At 32.5% G+C, this 21,265-nt stretch overlaps 1 protein-coding gene across 1 annotated transcript in view; it reads left to right on the top strand.

Moving 5' to 3' along the window:
- Positions 1-21,265, top strand: part of LOC149411363 (neuroligin-4, Y-linked-like) — an 887,216-nt gene that overhangs the window by 561,861 nt on the left and 304,090 nt on the right. The window contains exons 3-4 of the mRNA XM_089647299.1: positions 15,116-15,262; positions 18,400-18,600. Coding sequence (XP_089503425.1) covers positions 15,116-15,262; positions 18,400-18,600 — 348 coding nt within the window. The remainder of the gene's footprint in view (positions 1-15,115; positions 15,263-18,399; positions 18,601-21,265) is intronic.

The raw sequence follows: 21,265 nt of genomic DNA, 5'->3' as shown, positions 1-21,265 counted from the left end.
TGAACTCTGTGCACCTTGCAATTTATCAAAAATCCAATTGTATTACATATTTATTGGAATGCGTTTTTAAAAATTTCACTGGAGTAATAATGCACAAAAATAATAAAATTGTCTTTTAAAATTTCAAAATATCTATTTAAGGTTAAACGAGACGCTTGTTATAATCTGAGTGTTCATAGATGGCGTTGATTTAATTATTTTATTAAATTACGCTTTTTGCAAGTTATGCGCTACAATATTTACACTTTTTATTGTTTTACATTTGACATTTGCAATATGAATAAATAGTTTTGTCCGTATAAAAACGTAATTTTTTCAAGAGAAGCATTCAAATACGATTGAGTCACCGATATAATACGCCGTTCTTGAATAAATTTACTTTATATACGGAAAAAAACTATTTATTAATATTCATATTGAAAAAAAATCGTCTTAATATTGTAAAGCATAACTTGCAAAAAGCATATTTTAATAAAATAATTAAATTTATGAACACAGATTATAACGAGCGTTGCGTTGAATCTTAACTCGTGTTTTGTACTCTGCAATATTAAAAATATTAATTTCGGTTGTGACTCTGTCTTTCTGTAATGAACTCCGGTTCAATGAATTCTAGAATAAGTGACATCAGTATTTTCAAAATTATTGGAAGTGTCAGACAAGCGATAAAGTACCTTCATATGACAGAATAGCAATAACAGTAGATTGGCGTAATGATCTACTGTGACTATTGTTCACATTATTTCACTGTATTTGGCTTAATGATTTGACAGCTTGCAACAGTCGCAACTCTCGTACATTCTAAATGTCAAAATGAATATTCTAGAATAGAATATAGAGTATAATTCTAGAGTATATATATTTTTTTGTATTTTTTTATTTTATTTTATGTATATATATATATATATATAAATTACAAAAAATACAAAAAATGAACCTTTGTCTGTCAAACTGGGAAGGATTCCCGTTTCAGGACAGCCAAATTGTGTATTTAGTACATAATATTCTTTCAATGGAATGGCGATGCTGTCAAAACAAATTTTGAGAACATTGTTTATTGCATTCGAAGTGACAGGATGGTTTCATTATCCCCGAAAGAATCGCAAAGATGTAATTTATTACCAGGGTCAATTTGGATGACATTATTAATTGCATTCAGAACAGATGAATAATTTCTTTCGGGACATCACAATTAGTCTGAGATTCTTTCCAGGGCATTTTGGAGAACATTTACAATTGTATAGTCAGAATTCCCACATTTATAAATCAGTATAAGACATATTAATCCTATAGTACTTTTTTTAGAATTTCTTAGGTGATAGAAATTACACATTACTAGACCAGAATATATGCCGTATGAAATATGAATTTCCAATTTTAAAATTTCGAATCTTTATTTATTAAATGGCTTGTCATTATTATACAGTAATCGAAATAAAACCGCGCAAAAGATTCGTAAATTTAAATAATAATAACAACAATGAATATCATATATATATTTAATGAACTCAAATGATATTGAGTATAATTTATTCTGCAAGTACTTTAGATTATATTATTATGACAGATGTTTCTGAGTTTAAGGCCATTATCAAGCTGTGGTTATGCCGAAATGACTATGACCTATTAAATCGAGATGACTTATTTTTATGATTTTTTACCCCTACCCTATGTTTTATTTTTTTGACGTTTAAAGTGATTTATATAAATATTTGGTAAAAATAGATTCGGTAAATACCGCACAAGAGTCCCAACTCCTTCAATCCGTCTGGAGCAAGTGAGACTATGGCATCCCCAATTGGGTATGCTGTAAGGCTGAAGATAGTGTGGAGGGAAAGAGGTGGATGGTGAGGTACCTGGCTATTCAAATCTGGTCACCAAACATTGCTTAAGATATTTTAAGCAACGCTTCAATACTGAATGGTTTTTTCCACTCTGGAACGAGTCGCAAATATACCTTATATTATGTTTAATGATTTAATCATGAAGTAACACGTAGGTATTTAACAAATAAAAATTATTTGCGAACGCAGATAATTTGTTACCACAAATGAATGCAAAACTTAAAATACATAACATTTTAAAATTTTATTTACTTTAAATTAACAACATTTACACAGACGGTTCATTTAGAACCAATTTAAAATTTGCGGTCTTGAATAATATGACTTTAATTAACCTCCATACATAACAATATTCGAATATAAATTATTACGTCTGCAAGTAATCAGAACATTTCTACTCATAATATTATCATAGAAAATACTGTATCCAAAGGATTGAAGCCAGCACAGTCGTAGTCGATTTCCCGTTCCGTATTCCCTGGCAATGTCTAAAACGTAAGCTAAAATTCCGCTACCAATTACTCTCGCTGCTCTCCTGGGAACTCAACTCATCAGAAGGCTTCAGGATGGATTGAAGAAGGATTCAGTATGTTTCAGGAGTGGCTTGATTGATTTCTCAGCTAGCAAAGCTGACGGAATCAGGCTAGAGAATATTTCACTGGCGGTTGCTTCACTGTTTCAGCAATTTTAAAATAACAAGTTTCAACAGAAATATATATATATATATATAAGCTGTATTGAATCAAAGGCAAAACTATCAAAAAAATAAACTAAATATACCATATTATTATTTAGGTCATAATGTTCGTAAAAATATAAAATTCGTTATCTAAATTCTAAATCTTGTCTCTGTGGTATTAAAATTGATTTGAAAATCGTGTTTGAAATCAAATGCATAACTGTTAGATTTCGATCGATTCTGGATAGTTTTGCCTTTGATTCTAAATGACTTACATCATGTTGAAAAAAATACACCTATGTTGTTTTATGAATAATACTCATAACGTTTTTTTTTTCAGAAATTAATTTTATTACTTAATACATACAAATTTAGTGAATCCACCTATGAAGACGAGTTTTTTCAAAAACCTCTCCGGTATTGCGTACACCAGTTAGTGGCCGAGTGGTTCATAGCATCGGTTATTAACCAGGCGGCGTGAATTCAATCCTCCGCTGACTATGCACCACGTTGAAGCGCAAGCAACATTTTTGGTTGATAGGACTAAGTAGAATTCAAATATTGCCACGCTAATAGTAAATAGTTTCTCATTTAGGACGTACTTAAGTAAACATATAAATGAAATTTTGGTCTCCGGTGACTTTTTGATTTTTTTTTTAAACTTTTTTTTAACAACAATTAAAAAAAAACTTCAACATGTCGTCACTGGTCACCGAGCCTAATCCCTTGCATTGACCCTAGCTATCCAATTCTTACTAATTTGTCAGGGATCGCTGGTTAAAGTAAGTAAAGTTCGTCCCTTAACAATCTAAATAAAAGAAAGTACGGTAACTGATGGTAAAATTGCTGGTAATATGGAACCCCATTTATTTTTAAAAACCATTGGCGACATCCATCGGAGAAAGTCATAATTGGTTGCAAACGGGTCAGAAACGAAATTCGCAAAATGATTCCGGCAACACTTTTGCAAGTTGTGACAGGTTATAACGAATTATTGAAACTCGCAATTTAAAAAATATTTAAAAAATAATATTAAAACGTTTAAATCTCAAATAAAAAACTGGATTCAAAACATGCGCAATTAAGAAATAGATATTAATGACAATAAATACAGGCTGAAACCAAAACCGAAATAATTATAAATGAATAAAAAACGCCTTGTTATTCATTTATAATTATTTCAGAAAAAACGTAATTTAATTTATTACCTAACTTATTCACTTAACATCACTCTGAAATTTTTAGTTTTGAACTTTGAACTTCGCTTTGAAAATTTCAACTTCAATTGTTCATTTTATAACCTTACCTAATAATATACACAAGTAATTGTAATGTATAAGTCTTCCTCTCCTAAGCAAAATCATCAGCTTTATCAGGAGAGTGTTTATAGTATAATATATATTATTATGTTGTAATAAAATTTTATTAATATGTAAATGAAATCCTCAGCACGGGAGATCCCAGCGAAAATATAATTTTCTCTTTTTGTTACAAAAGCGGAAGATAATAGAACACTTATTATTATTTCCGAGAGCAATAGTTTAATTTGAAATAGATTTTTAAGGTTTCAGATCAAAAAGTTCAGTGGCAAAAAACACACTCCGATTCAAAAATATTAATCTATGTTTATTTACAATGGAAACAATTGGAAACAAAACGCGATGACTTGCAATTTTTTAAATCTCTACCCAGATAAAGGCTCGCTCGCCCCCCCCCCCCCCCTCTTGATAGTTCGGAAAAAAAACTGCTTTGACCCGTGTACGAACAAGAAGAAGGGAGTTTTAAAGGACCTCATTGTATTTATTAAAAATAAACCAATATAATAACAAGAACTGAACCTGTGTTTTCAGTCGAGCTCTAAAGTAGCGCTCTACCTTATCATATAAACAATAGAAAAATTACTTTATCCTATAACCAGTGAAAATAGACACGACAGCGGGGTACAATAGTCAAGTTCTAGACCTAATAGCTTAAGATTCACCACAGAGCGCAGTACAAGTAACCTTTTAGCCCTCCAGGCTAAATTGTTGACTTTTGGGAACAACTCATATGGTCTCACAGAAATCGTTGTATCTTCTTTTGTTGTGTCTCATCTCAGCATCTAGGCCGAAGGCTTAGAATAAACTTCCTCCGGAACTAAGATCCATAACAAGTCCAACAGAATTCAGGTCTAAACTAAAAGCTTACCTTTTCATGCTGTCATACATTTAAATTAAATATACCATTCCCGAGAGAAAGTACAATTATATATAATTTTCAAATTATGTCCTAAATCCTGTTTCTTAATTTCGCTAGTAAATAGTTATTGAATGTTAATTAAGTGTTAATCTTAAGTGACCTACCAGGTAAGTATAGTACTGTATATTATCTCCATATACATATAGTTAGTAATAATATGGATCAATGTATAAATGTACATATTATATATTCGTACAGCGTCCTTAAAGGTGATTTTGCACAAAAATGGCACTATTCAAATCATTCAAATATTATTATGTTAAAGAAAAAAACCCACGCTTTATATTCAAATCTAGAAATTAATAAAAGAAAAATTAAAATTTGCAGGTACCGACCGCAATAAAAAAAGAGACTTATTAATTATTTTTGTATAAATCTACAAAAAAAGTGAGCTGAAAATAACATTTTTTCTTAATGCGAGATCATTTACGAATGGAATTGCAATACGGAGAACATATGAAGCACTTGTCCGCTGCATCCTGGAATTCAGCTCCATTATTTGGGCCCCTTCTGAACAAAACCATATCTTAGAAATAGAAAAAGTACAAAAAAGGTTTATGCGTTACTTGTATATGAGGGAATATACATACTATCCATTCCTGTATCCATCCTTGTTCTTAACAGGAATGCTCGATTTCAATACATTAGAAGCCCGCAGAAAAATAAATATTTTTAAGCAAACACTTTTTTAAGTCAATCTCTGGTACAATACACAATCCGCCTATGTTGAAAGAGGTTAACTTTTATGTCGCTAACAATTATACTCAAGGGAGATCCCATGCACTCTCATATGCTCCGAAAGCGAGAACTTCTGCCTATCAGAACGCACTAATAAACAGAGCGACTCAACTGCTTAACGATTCTGCATTAGCCATCGACATTTTCAATCTCACCTACAACGTAACTATCTTTTAACACATGTCACAAAATAGTAAAACTGCCTCTGTAAACTTTTTAAAATGTAATCATCTCCATGATATATTGGTGTATAACCGTTTTATGGAGAACATGAAAAAATAAATAAATAAATTTGTCTAATAAAATAATATTTGTTTAATAAAATAAGTGTGTTTTTGTTTAATTTTTTCATTATCAGTAATTTTAGTTTCAAAGTACGAAAAGTGAGCCAATTTATTTTTTTTGGTGTTTGCACCAAAAATTTTAATATTTCAAAAACTATATGTTTATGTTTGATAAAAAAATATGTGAGCGTATTTTATCACAAACAAAAACAGTTTTTAGTTTAAGAAATACGTACAGAAATATTATTTTTTTTGGATGTTGTTGCAAAACAGAAATACCACAATCGTCTGACTGAATTTGGCCGAGTCCTTAAGAGTTAAGCCTTATTGCTTATTTAACACAGTAGTACTTAAAATTTCCATTTTCAAGCAAACGCATATGTTTCATGAAAACGTTAGTTTGATTAAATATAATTTGTAAAACATATTTATCGTGAAACAGCATAACAAGATTTATATTGATTTGTTTTTGGGGTATTATGCCATGTTTCACTACCTACTTATTTAGCCAACGTTGGTGCCAAAAACAAATGACTAAAATACTTTTGGCCGTGAAAATCTCAAATGATACAGAACATAACAAGAAGTTGACTGAACTTTTTATTTAATTGGTGATCTTATTCAAAATTTAATTATCTTTTATAATCTACAACCATTAGGTACAAATATAACGGTAAACTACGTACATCCGTTATGCTGAATTTTTAAATAAATCCCATTTTAAGGACATAAATCCATCGTTTTTGATTCAAGACAATTAAGCCCTCAAAAATAACAAGGTAACGAAAAGAACAAAATCAATTTGCAATCGATTCCACGGAATAGATTTCCCCATTTTACTGGGAAATGTTGGAAGTCCACAAAGACTTCAGATTGCCTGCCGAAGTATCTGAGCGGGCTATTAACTTATTACGTATATCTTTCAGATTCCTTCATAAGGAATGTTCTGCATTGGCAAGTATGTAAACGGAAAGAACAAATTTTGGTATTAGTGTTAATATTTTTTTCCTATTTGAAAAAATATTCTGTTTTCAGATTAATATGGTTATTTTCAGACTAAAATGTAAAACTTAGCTATGTGTGCGAGTTCAATTTCACAATGTTAGCTCTGGCGTGTGGACAATTACAAACCTTTTTATCTGGATTTGGTATAACAAAGTTTTTTTCCTCTAGTTAGCATAGTTATTTCTGTCATGAAACTTTGAAATACAAATTTAATGTAAAAGAGTTTTTTATTTCCATTCTCTTTTAAATACAGTTTGCATAAGTTTTGTTAACACCTCACTAGGAGAACCTGCGCTGAGGTGTTCGCATGTATTGGGATATTGTTATTATCCTGTCATAACCAAAAACACATCATCGTCCTTGAGGTACACTGTGGTCTCATCCATGGCGGCAGTAATGTATGCATCACTAGTTAAAAAATTAATATTTTTTTACATCGTAATGTTACTTTTGCGTCGATATTGTTTCGTCAAAAGAAGCGGATACAACATGAAGTGTAATTAAAAATTAAGACCAAATGAAATAAAACAAAATGTAACTATATGATAATCAATGCAAGTATTTAAAATATTACCAAATGATAATACAATAATAATCTATTTAGTAGAACTAAAAACAAAATGTACATGCTAATTAAAATGTGTTGTTTGGTTAGGGGTGAGTATGTTTTAGAAAAAAAATGTATTAACTTAGTTGCTTTTCTGGGAGCGGCTCGGTGAGTCGCGCAAACTTAGTATGGAAGTTGCCATTGTATCAAATATTTTTAAAATCAGTCAAAAGCCTTTTCAAATGCCCAGGAAGTAATTTTATACAAACATGTAAAGAACAGTGATAGTTTGAACCACAATACATGGATGGCTCTTGTCAACTCTAGTGTAGATATATCTTAAAAGTTATAGTCTATTACACAAAGAAACGGTTTGGAACCGCGTTATGCTTGATCGTCATTAAATGTTAATTAAATACTTACATTTCTACCATTACTAGCTTAATCGGTTATGTATCTGTCCTGTTTTCAGTTAGTTGATGATCCACTCGGAAAATCACCGCTTCTTAGGGGTTGGAGAACGAAAGGATGTGAAAGTAAATCACAGGAATGTTTGTTAATAAAACAATCTATTTTGCCCAATTTGGAAACCTATATTGCAGCTAATGAGTTTACGCTTCTAGGAAAAACTTAAATCTCTTTTTGGAAGAAGTAAAAATATGTTTTAATGATTTTAAATCTATTTCAGATAAATAAAATCTTCAAAGTAACTAAAACATGTATCAAGAATAAAATTTACATTACCCATCGCATTGTTCCACCGCAGTCAGTAGAAGGAATGTTCAAAATCTCTGGACTGAGTTTTTAACAACTACAATAAGTCTTCGTTTCTATTTTAAAATACATTTTCAGAAATTCAGTTAATTAAGGATGATTTGAATTCAAATTCAAGGACACGAGAGTGTCAGTCAGCTATGACCGACCACCATAACACTTAAAACCCGAGCGCTCGTCGAAGGGCTCCTGAGGGCCGAACTGCCCATTGCAACTCTCCTTCATTAAAAATGAAACCAATGAAAATACATGTCAGTGTTGCTATTTTTTGACGAGCAAATATAAGATATTCAGTACCTGGCGTAAAAAATCTTACGGAGTTAAATGTCAAACTTTCAGGAAATTTATTTCATGATTACCGATGTCAGTACTATACGTATTTGCGGGGTTCGCCCCTCCATGTTCAGAAAGGATGGGAGCTAGCAAGTAGGTTCCTAGCAACAGAAAAATGTTGAGAGCATAAAAGAGAAAAATTTACCCTTCAGGCCGTCCTACACAATCTTTCATTATCACTAGAGTTTTTAGTCTAATAAAGTGTTTTTTGGTGAAGAAGGCATTTATTATTTTACAACAATCATTCTCAAAAACACCAATATTTTTAAGTCCCTTTTAAATTGCCTTGCTTCCGGTAGAAGCGATTAAGTCAGCTTTTCAGTGGATATAAAAAAATAAAATAAACAGTTTCTAGAAGAACTTACTCTCGACCTCTTATAAATTATTTTAGAGGGAAATCGCTTAGATGGTTGCCCCAGACAAAACTGGGGAAAATAATGCAACGATTTTATGAGATCAGAATGGACCTGCGAGGAAACGTAGCTGCCGAAATAGGACGCCTGGTTCATTTATGAAGCAAAGCAATGGTATAAATATTTCCCCACTTAGAAACGGTAACAATGAAAACATAAACAAAAAGAAACTTTTATATTTTAAGAATAAATGCAATTTAAAATAAAAAACTACAAAATTTTTAATTTTCTCAGCTCCAATCAACTTATTTTATTAAATGACGGTAAAATTGCAGTTTTTCATAATTTTTGGTTTAGTGTTAAAAGGTGAAATTAAGTTGAGAGGTAAAATGTATCTCCGAACAGTAGTGTCATTTTAGATGAGTGATTTAGAATATGTTAGTTTAGTTTAGTTCAAATTATATATACGTTCGAAGGAAAGCTTAATTAAAGATTATTGAGACAGAATGACAACGTTGGCTATCCAGAATAAAATACAATATTATATGTTAACATCAATTTTTCATACAACTATGCATAACTATACCATCTGTAAACTAGACAACTTTTAGGCAGGAAAAGCTGTTCACGTTTCAACTCCCCGTTCTTGTAATTTTGCTTCTTAAACAAAAAGTTTTGCTGATTTATACTTGCATTGTGTTTATAATTAATTTTACAGAGTTGTTCGCAGATAATAGGCAGAGGCATTATAAATCTATTTGTATATTGTTTCGATCAAAATAGGTAATGTATAGTTTTATTTATTTATACTTGAGGCACAATCTTGCTAGTTTTATGTCTTAGAGGCTATCACTAAGGTTCTATGGAAAAATCCGCTTCACGTAAATCAAAGATACTACCTATTGCCGCAGTAAATAATGCAGAGCGTAGAGCTTTGTGGCATCAAAGGTAATTTATATCATTAGCCTCAATAGCGACTGCAAAGCTATTTCGACAGAGCCATTGCGCGAACTACGAGTACGTCTAGCAATACTGAGAAGGTTTATTCTGACCGCCGCAATTAAAGCGAATCACCTTTGTGCAGTTAAATCCACCTTGATGCACTTAAATGGTTGCATCAAATGGGATAGAGCATTTTAAAGTTTTCAATTTCAACCCTTAAGCATTGTACTGGGTCCATGCGGACCCGACCTAAGAATACATTCTTCTCTTCGTCTACCGTTAGACGTGCCAAACCACCGCTACCCCCAGTTCCATCCACACTTATTGGTACCATTTGAACCATATTTGGAGCAGAACGCTAGGTCGTTTCACCTTGTCTTAGTTCTTGAGATATTTAATAAACTGGGTCCATACGAACCCAGTATTAGCGTGTTACGAATTACAATGCTAAGTTGTGTTTGCATTTCTTAAATTTGTGTACAGTTATTGTTGTTGGCTGATTGGTAATTTGTTATTGATTATTCCAAAAGTTTTTACTAATAATCGTACCTAAACCTGTTTGTATAGGATGAAAACATTAAAGAATCGCAACATTCGTTCATCGTTACGGATTCGTAAGGACCCAGCATATTATTGGCGTTTGACGAAATTAAATGCAGTACTTAAGGATTATGTACCGATTTTAAACGATGAAGTATGGCGTCTTCGAACGTAAGTTTGACTGGGAGTTGTGACGGATTTCAAGTGATTTTAAAACAAATTTCAAACCAAATATATTGAAACCGATTATTTTCTTACATAGCCTTACAATTGATTTCTTTTCTAACTTTAATATTTCCTTTCAACCTTCCATTAACTGAGTATTTATTTCTGGGCATAGTTTTGGGAAACTCTAAAGCACAAATTTTGAAATGATAAAATACCTACCCTTACTTTATGATATGTTTTTTTTTATGTTCTTTTGTATCCGCAAAAAAAATTTACACCAGTGTCTTTTAAGATTGAGTGTGCTGAAGTAGATATTTTTTTCGATAATCTATACAGATTCAAAAAAAATGTTCTGCTGCTGCTAAATAATATGTTTAGATATTTATATTATATATCACTGTAATTCTCGTGTCTCTTATCTCTCCTAGTATTATTTGTAATTTTACTGAGCTTATGTATAATTTATTAATTTTTTATTATTATTTGTTTGGTTTTTTAATTGTACGTAACATGTATTTATGTAATTTATAGATTTTTTATCTGTAACTTAACTGATTTTTTGTAACTGGATAGTTTTCACGTAAGTGAGAACATCTATAAAAACCCAGTATAAATAAATAAATCTTATTGATTTTTGCGAAAAAATCATAAATCACGGTGTCCGGAACTTATAATCAACGGCTGAAAATAACCCCATAGCGACAAATATTTTTGAAGTTGACCTAAAAATATCAACTTCAGACTCAATTTACTCTAAACCGAAATATCATATCAAAAAAGTTCAATTACTTAATCGACTCCAAATTCACCAGTTTTCCACTTCTACTACAAGTTTCTGGACACCATGTATAACGGTACAACCACATATTGTAATTAAACTATAAAAAACAAACGTCTATTGGGATAAAACATTAAAATCTTGCGGAAATAAATTTACCAGTTTTCTGTTTTTAGCTGCAATCCGTACATTAAAGTGATTAATTCAAACGATTTGAAACTTTTATGGACTTTACATTTTGATCGTTACCGGTTTCAGCAATCTTCAGACTTTTCTTAGAAAGACTTTGACAGGCTGAAACCCGTAACGGTCGAAAATAAATAAATGGATAAAAGTTTTAAATCGTTTCAACAAATCATTATAATGGAATTCAATGACAAATTATTGTCGGTATCATATAAATATTAAAACGTGTTTTTTTCTATTTTGTTATGTGGACCTAACGTAAATTTTACTGACATATATGATATTGTAATCCAATGCGGGCCAATTTGTGAATACGTCTTATCTTTAAATTATCTTAGAACCCTAATTAACAATTAATGAACTGTTTAATATTAAAAAACATTATGATTATTCCACATCCAAGTTTTTACCAAAGTTACAAAACTCATTGTAGGACGAGAGAAACTTAAAATACATAGGTGGGAGTTAATCAGTACAATTTTACATTTTAATTTTGGTATCAAAAGTTTCACATGCGAAACAGTACAAATATATAAAAATTATTAAAACTATAATTTCTACAGTATAAAAATAGAAAAAAGGAGGTGTAAAAAAAACAAGAAAACCAAAAAGGAAACAGACAGAGATACACACATAAGCACAAAGCCAAGGTAGGAATTTACAAAAAAGGTACTTACCCACTAATACATTGGTAAAACAAGATTATGCTCGATTACAAATACAGAGAATAGAAAACTAGAGAGAAAGAGAAACAATACAAAATACAACACGACATTACGTATTTTCATTTTTATATGTTTTTAAAAAATATTTTTTTAAAGCATTACATTGATTTTTTTTCAATATTATGGCTTTTTTATACATATCTCGAAGAGAGTTATAGAGTGTGTAGGCAATATTTAAAGAGATTTTATCCCATATTTATGTATATTAGAGAAATGCATTATCATTGTACTCCAAGTATTGTGGTTGTGGATGTCTTGATTGTAAAGTAGCTTGATGTTAGTGTGGGTTGATTGTTAGGTAATTTGTCGGATGGTGCTCGCGATTTCATATTTAGGAAGGACTGTGATTGGAAGGATACCGGAAATTGAATAGTTGTACTCGACTGTGTCTCCCATAGAAGACTAAGAACATTTCGAAGAGAACATTTATTTCATTATTATGTGGGAATATTATATCTATTTTAATTGGTTTAAAATCCAAAAGAAGGAATATACAACCTTTCAGCTCGGTCAACAGCCTCCTTAACCCTCTCGTAACCAATCGAATTACTGACCGTACTGTAACGGCATTAGTTGGGCAAGTGTAAAGTCAGGACCACTTTAAATGGTTCGTTGCCCATAGTGGGAATTCTCACTGAAATATTGAATATCTCTTTGGTGGAAGTTCACAAAGTTATGTGTGAGTGCTTAGTATCAATTTTCCAGCCATTAGCGGTCCCCTTGTTTCCACGTTATTCGATTATTTTATCGTGTTGCACATGTACTCAAGAGCCAATTACAACCGTTTTAAAATACAATATTCATACAAATTGTGTTTCGACTATGCATCGTTTTAGGATTTTCTCATTCTATCGATAGTACCTACCTGCCCACATGGTTTTATATAAGAGACTGTGAAAACCTAGATACTAAAATTTTAATTTTTCACTAACAATTTGACACCTCACGAGAGCATTCCTGTCTATACAGTGTGGCAGGGGAGCTACGTCGCCATCCGATTGAGCAGCGCTGGGAGGTGGGTTAGGGTAGGGGCTGTAGAAAGAGATTTATTAATGCGGGCCTTGTAGAGGCCTGGATTATACGAAGGAAGAAAGACAGATACCGGTAGCTCGTTCCATATGTCTTACGCAAAAACGAGTCGTATAAGCGGCTCGTTCTCATGAAGCCAACATCAATTGTGAATGTTCCGCTCGTGTACTTCGATTTTCACTAGTGAGCCGGAGCACTGGGAATCAATGCTACTAGTTCCTTCGAGCAGGCTCCATTAAAATACACGTAAAAAAGCATCATTTCAGCGTGCCCACATTGCATCTGTGCTTTAGATATGGTAATATAATCGCCAAAAAAATTATCGCAAAAAAAGACAATTTCTTCCTAAGCTGTTCTTACCATATTGACTGTGATGACGTCCATGAAACGAGAAAATGTGTCTAGCCGAAAAATAATGGATAATATATTTCAAAGCCGTCAGGAAAGCAGTGCACATGAAAAAAAAATTTTCTTAACTTATTCTTCACACAGTAACTTTGCACATAAAGGTTATAATGGCTTTAAAAAAATCCGTGTCCCATACACAGTCAACAAAGATTTGAGGACTTCAATGGTGGTTCAGAAATAACCCAGTGGTTGCAAAAATCATTCTTACGCCATTGATATTTCATTAAGGTTACTTTCGTAAAATGTAATCAAATATTTACCTACAACTTTAGTTAAAAATGAATAAAATAAGTGTACAAGCAGGTTACTTTTTTTATTAAAAAACCAAAATTGTATGATTTGACTGGTCTACCGGTACCCATTACTGGTGTTTTTTTTGTTTTGTTTTGACCCACAGAATTTCAATGTTTAAGGCCAAATTACACCTTCCGAGTGCTCGGCCGAGTCACTCGCTCACTTATTCGGCCGATTAACTTTTTAGAGAGAAGAGGTGATCACATATATAAGAGACAATGGGAGTCAGTTTGTTGAGATTAATTTGCAGGATGTTAACAGCACTTAACATGGTTTCGTCAAGTATGAATATGTATAAAATGCAGAGAATTGTTAAACAATAAACCTCAAAACTCCTAAAATATTAACATTTTTTAAATTTGGATTTACTTCTTTCACTGATTGACTCGGCTGATTGCACTGACGTGTTGAAGTTTAGTATGCAGATAGGGGAGGTACTTACTCGACCGAGTCATTGGGCTTTGCTTATATCCACTGTCTCGCATGAATCACTCGCCAGCTAGTAGGACGAGTTCTGTCTGTACTGATCACTTCAGCCGAGCGCTCGGCCGAATGCACCGTCTCGTCATTGCTTCAAATCTCAAAGATTACTAGAGCAGTATACTTTAGTCCTTCTTTTGCAATTCCTATGACTTCCTGCCATAAATCAAAATTGGTATCAAAACTCCACTGCCGACTGAATATCAGCTTAATCACTTCATTTGATTTCCTTGAAACGAGATGGTGGAAATGCATATTTTAATTAATTTTTTTTTTATGGGAAACCGCACAAGAGTACCGACTGCTCCCAAACGTACGAGAGACAGTGAGAGTATGACATCCCCAATTGGGGTACGTTGTGAGGCTGAAGTTAGAGGGAAGGGGGAGGAGATGAGGAAGAGGAAGATGGGGAAGTATCTGACTATTCAGATTTAGTCACCAAACATGGATAAAGCCATTTCAAACAACGTTTTAATTCTGAATGGTGGTCTTACAACAGGGCGATACTGAGAGTATCTTCCACTTTGGGACGTGCCGCAAATATACTATATATTATTTGTGAAATAACACATATTAATCAAATAAAATTTACTTGCGCACACCTGGATTTGAACCCTTGACCTCCAGCTTGCTAGTCGAGAGCCTTACCCCTCGACCACGGAAGCCGTCATTTTTTGATTTTATGGTTTTGCAAACAGAATACAAATATACTTCTGGACGTTTAGCATGTCTTAATAGGGAACTAATTTTTGTTATTTTCTTTGTTTCAGATGAAAGAGACACCAAGAAACCAGTACTAGTCTACATCCACGGAGAGTCATTCGAGTGGAACTCTGGAAATCCATATGATGGTTCAGTGCTGGCGAGCTACGCAGAGATGGTGGTCATCACTATTAATTACAGGCTGGGACTTTTTGGTAAGAATTGAAAAAAATCGTATTATCATATTATGGAAACATTGTTTAATCTTCTGTGTTAACCCTTCAGGCTTATTTGTTCACTTTTGGGAACAGCTCACATGGTCTCATAGACATCGTTGTATCTCCCTTTCTGCCACGGTAAGAAATATGATCTAGATGGTGCTAGAAAGAGAAACCATTACGTTTTATATTCAAATCTAAAAGTTAATCACAGAAGAATTAAAATTTACACCACAGTGAAACCAAAGCTTACGACGGTATTTGATAAAATTTTACAAAAATATTATTGAATACATAAAAGGTAAAAAAATTACAGCGGAGTTCAGAGTTCGGAGTTCGAAATAAATGAAAACGGAATCAACATTAGAAATAATAATGTATTTTATACTCCCCAAACGAACACAAAACAAGTGCAAGCACACTGAAATTTCATTGGACCTCGTACTTTCAATCTTTTACAGAAAAATATTCAAGTGATTACTAAACTTCCTCAATATTAAAAAGAGTTAAAATTATGGCTTTTCGATACAACAGTTGAAATATCTTTTTATTTAATTTGTATCAATTTATGTTTCTCATAAAATATTCACCATACACTAAACATATCCACAATTACACTTATAACATCACTATACACTATTGTAAACACTTTTTATACAAACCGCTTAGAGAAAATGAAGTTTGTTTATTTCTAGGTACAATAATATAATAACTTAAATATATTACCCACGCACAGGCTGCGCTTTGATGGGTTTCCATTATTCGTATTGATTTATATAATATTGTATGTAATTAATGTAAAAATTGGGAAAAATAAAGGAATAAAAAAAAAATTAAAATTAAACTTGAAAACTAAAAATAAATAAAATATTTTTGGTTTGTATTCAAAATTTTAATATTTAAAAAATTACGTGTTATTACTTAATTCTGACAGAATATGCCAGAGGCCTGAGGGGGAAAAGGAGTTGTATACAAATTATATTATGTTTGAGGCACTTCATCGTAAGTACTTTATTCACTAGTATAACGGAACCAATTCTTTTACCTAATTGCAAATGCTTAAGTCTAGAAATTTTTTATTTTAGCTTTTTGCGATCTTCAAAAGCAGACAAATGAGAAGTAAGATAATTCACAAGTGTAACAGGTGAATGGGCCAATTCATTTACCTAATTGCAAACGCTTAGGTACAGAAAAATATGATACTTTCTTTTGTTGATCTTCAGAAGCAGACGTTTGTCTGCGATGTAAGATAAGAATAAAGATTACGGAAGAGCGAATACAAATTTTACAGAGGCAATCGCGTATCTGTTCGAGGAAAATATTGCAAGTGTTGAATAAATCAATTTGTACACGGAGTTGGATATTTGCATGAGAACTAAAAGGTGCATTGCAAATTTCTCACAGTATTGAAAACTTGCAAACATTTGTATCTAGAATAAGAATTTTTTTGACTTTATGTCCGGGTTAAATCTTACCCACAGGAAAAACTAAACCCTTCCACACACTTTTCCACAAATGATCATCTAGTCAATCCACATTATGCAAGTGCATTATATAAGCATAAAACGGGTAAAGATTAATATTATGATTTCACATTCTTTTTTCATTATTTAAATTATGTAAGTAAAACTAGAAAATGGGTTATATAGTTGTCAACAGTTAATTCCAGTAGCAAGTGGAAGAGTTTGTGAATTTGAAAAGCATGATAAAAAACGATTCCATGACTCTGATGATCTCCCGACACTTGATCCTCCCGACAGTTAATCCCTCTGCCAGATAATTCCTGGGACACTTGATCCCCCAAAGGGTTATTTCTGTTGTCCTTCCTCCCTGGTCCTTCAATAAAAAACGACATACTTACATGTGAAGTCGGCATAAATACGATATACCTACCTTCATATGTAATGTCACTTACCATCCCCAAGAGGTGTATAATATTTTCTGCCGACTGCACATAATAAGCGTGTCTACTTGTAATTTTTCGGCCTTCTGTTCTATCTGTATACTTCTTTGGGGATACTTCGTTAGCTGTGAGAAAGTACAAGAGAAATAATTGTGTTGGAGGATCAAGTGTCCGAGAGATCAACGGCAGAAAGATCATCTTTCCGGGTGAAAAACTGTCCAGGGGGTCAACTGTCGGGGAATCGAATTTCGGGGGATCAAGGGTCGGGTCTCCGAAAAAAACATACAAAGTGAAGTGTCATTACTCTATTTAATGCATAACTTCTTGGACGACAGAAAGAGAATGTTTAAAAAATATTTTCACTTGATAGAATAACCACATTTTTAAGATACCATTAACAATTAAAAGCTTAAATTTATATAACAGCCCTTGGGTGCATAGCAGGCATATTCCATATTTTATGAGTTTATTTATTACACTGTTATACGTGGTGGAATTATATAGTATTAAAATAGAAAATAAAACATTTTTTAACTTATTTCTACTTGTTTATAAAATATTTATTTTTATAAATTATTTTATTTTTAAATTTTTATCAAATTATAAACAAGTGGAAATAAGTTAAAAAATGTTTTATTTTCTATTTTAATATACCATCTTGTTTAAAAAATGAATTGTATTTAACATTACTAATATAACTGCTGGTACATAATACAGTGTGCGCGGAGGAAACTGACTGGTATTAAATCGAAGATGCAAATTTTTAATTTATTTTTACTCTTTTTGAGATAAGAAACATTTGATATTTTTAGATATTAACCTCTATTTATTTAATTGGGGAAATATAAAATCAAAAAGAGAGAAACTCAAATTTAAATAGTTCTACTGCAAACTACAAATTTGCAAATCCTTCATTGTTCTTCGGCTATATTGCTAATTTGTTATAAATCTATTCAAATTATTCGTAATCCTGTTAAAAAACGGGACTGCAGGCCCTTAACGAATGAATTGATAGATTTCATGTTAAGTTTTAAGTGAAAAAATAATGTACTAACGTGACGTTGGAACTGATATATTCGGAAATCATCAACATTTATTAGGAAACGGCGCCGTTAACGGGATATTAATAAATCCACAATTTTCGTTTTTTCCGTATGTATTACTCCAAAAGGCAAATAAAATCGAGAAGACGGAAAAGAATTTTTAAATAATGAATAAAAATTATTCACAGGTTTTCTGAACGCCAACCCTACTCCTCACCTGAAGGCCAGGGTTGCCAACTACGGCCTGATGGACCAGATTGCCGCCCTGCACTGGGTTCAGCAGAACATCGAGCTATTCGGTGGTGACCCTGGTAGCGTCACGTTACTAGGGCATGGCTCCGGGGCAGCTTGCATCAACTTCCTGATGATATCGCCCACTGTTATGCCAGGTACAAGCTTACCATTTTTTACTATTTTAATAATGATTTTTATTTATAAACAACAGTTCTTAAACAAGCCGCATTGCGCTGGAAGAAAAAAAATGTTACCACCACATACACCACACATATTTTATTTTATTATCGAAGAAAGCAAACACTTTGTGGCTTGACATTATACAAAATGAAAAGGTTTTTTGTTTTAAACCACTTTTTTTATATATATATGTCGACCGGTTTCGGTTGTTCTCAACCTTGTTCAGGACAATAAAGATATGTTGAACTATTAAGTGGTTTAAAACAAAAAAACTTTTCATTTTGAATTTTATTTTCATTGACAATACGACATCTCCCTATGATGTATGTGGACCATGTTATACCTATCTATGAATATATTTGATGCCTTTGTATTGTAGTCACTCGAAATATTATTCTTCTTTAGCTATATTCTATATTGTGGCTTCTATTTTATGTGTGCTTTATTTTTATAGAGAATATTGTGAAATTGGCCTGGTGACAAACTGCTTTGGCAGTTTACTGGGCATTTTGATGAATAGTGTTTATGTATATTTTTTTAATTTTAAAAAGTTTGGAGTTATCGGACTGACCCAGCTTGAGGTCGCTGACATACGACAGCTTACTGTGACGAGATGTCATCGACAGAGGAAGCTTTGTATTATTTAGGAATTATAACATCATAATATTATATTTTAACAACCAACAAAATAGAATGAAATCGGCTACTACTATATGTGAAGCACTGATTGATGAAAAGAGATTGCGTGAAGAGAAGGAAATTTTTCGTTACTATTTGAGAATGCCTAAAACGCTCTATGGAGAAATCTTGCACTTGTTACACCTATTATAGCAAAACAGGATAATTATATTCACACAAAACAAGAACGGACAGCAATTGCTGACCAGTTTGAGCATATATGGCAATTTCCAAATTGCTTAGTAGCTCTTGACGGAAAACATGTTGCTACTATGACTTGTGTTGGTACTGGCCACAGACATAGGAATTAATAGACGAGAAGATAATGGCGAGGGGTAAAATCAACTGTTGAAGAACGAAGGGAGTAAGGCTGACTGTGATTCGTCAATAAATCAATCTGACAGTAAATAGGCATCTCGCATTATAATATCACCATTTAGTTCTTAAAAGTAAAATCTGCTTTTGAATGAATAGACATTTCTACATGGGAGCGCAAATTACTCGCCACGTTATGAACTAATTTGCGAAGTCCAAATTCGGCAAAGTAAGGCAGCTTCTATTTTCAGAGTCGTAGTTAGTTTCAGAGTATTTAGTTAAGACACTTTTACAAATGTCTCATAATTTACTTACCCCAGTAAACAACGATGAGCACACTTGAGAATCGCTACATTGAGATGTGATAGTATATGTTTCTAAAACTGATCCATATAATACGGTGTGAATAAGCTTAAAATAAAGTAAAATAATGCTTACTTATGGAATGTAATACGACAATTGGGTTTATTCTCTTTTTCACATCTATTTTTACAAGTTTTCATATCACAAGTCAACATTTTGCCGTTTTATTTCGTAAAATGAACCGATGATGCCTCGACCATAGTTCGCACAAGAATGATGACGTCACGTTTTCAAATTTCACTTGAGGCCATATGCGAGCCCAGCCGGCTCAATGGAACCGGTATGGGGAGTGGGGATAATACGCTTTTAATCACTTAGGGCAGGTCTACTAATATTCATATGTCTATGGTACTGGCTCATGTTTCTTTAATTATGAAGGGAATTGTAGCATTGTTTTAATGGTAATAGCTACATAATTCAAATTATGAATTTATTAACGTGGTGTTGGAACAAATTGACGTGTTTCTGATGGTGGTTTATTACGAAATTTCAAAAAATCGGCGGCTCGCGGCGATGACAGGCTTGTGATACGGGATACGAACAAAATGTCAAACCGTTTAAATCGCCGACGAACTAGCTCGGCGTTTTTAAAATTCGCGTATTTGGATGACACAATTCTGTCATGGGCGAGAAAGGTCATCGAGCTGTAAGTACGCAAATTTTCTCATGCGTCTATCACCCCCCATATTATATCGTAATGTCAATAGCAAATTACAATTGTAAAAATCGTTTATATAGCATTCTACGTTCACATTCTTCTTAACTACGTGTTACGTAGTTTGGTATTTATTAAACTGAGTATTGAAAGAGTTTTCACATAATGCAAGTTAGAATTAGAAGTGACCAATTATGAAAGTCAGTAAAAAATGTACCTATTTATTTCATAACTACTTATGTGTAAGCAAGTCCAAATATTATTATTATTATTATGTAATGAGCAGACAGCATTCTGCTGATGCGCTCATATCTGATTTCACAACAAGTTTGACAGTAATTGAGTTGTTTATTAAATATGAATACCACGAATAAAAAAAATACACAACTGAAGACGAGAAAAAATAGAAATTATAACAAAAATTGTAGGAAGGAATACGAAGATATAGTGATAAAGTAGGAAGTAATTAAATTAGTTTTAGAACGGGAGATATTATTGACAAAAATATTAAATACAAACTATATATAGGCAAAAGGTCTGCAGAACGATCTTGATTCTCTTGTCAAATGGTCGGAACTGAACAACTTACCCTTCAGTATTCAGAAATGCAGTGTCGTTACATTTACAAG

The sequence above is a fragment of the Hesperophylax consimilis genome, chromosome 26 (genome assembly GCF_061612785.1).
Source record: "Hesperophylax consimilis isolate HC1 chromosome 26, BYU_Hcon_1.0, whole genome shotgun sequence".
NCBI lineage: Eukaryota > Metazoa > Arthropoda > Insecta > Trichoptera > Limnephilidae > Hesperophylax > Hesperophylax consimilis.
Note: the sequence above shows the minus strand (reverse complement) of the source record. Positions and strands in the feature narration are given on the sequence as shown.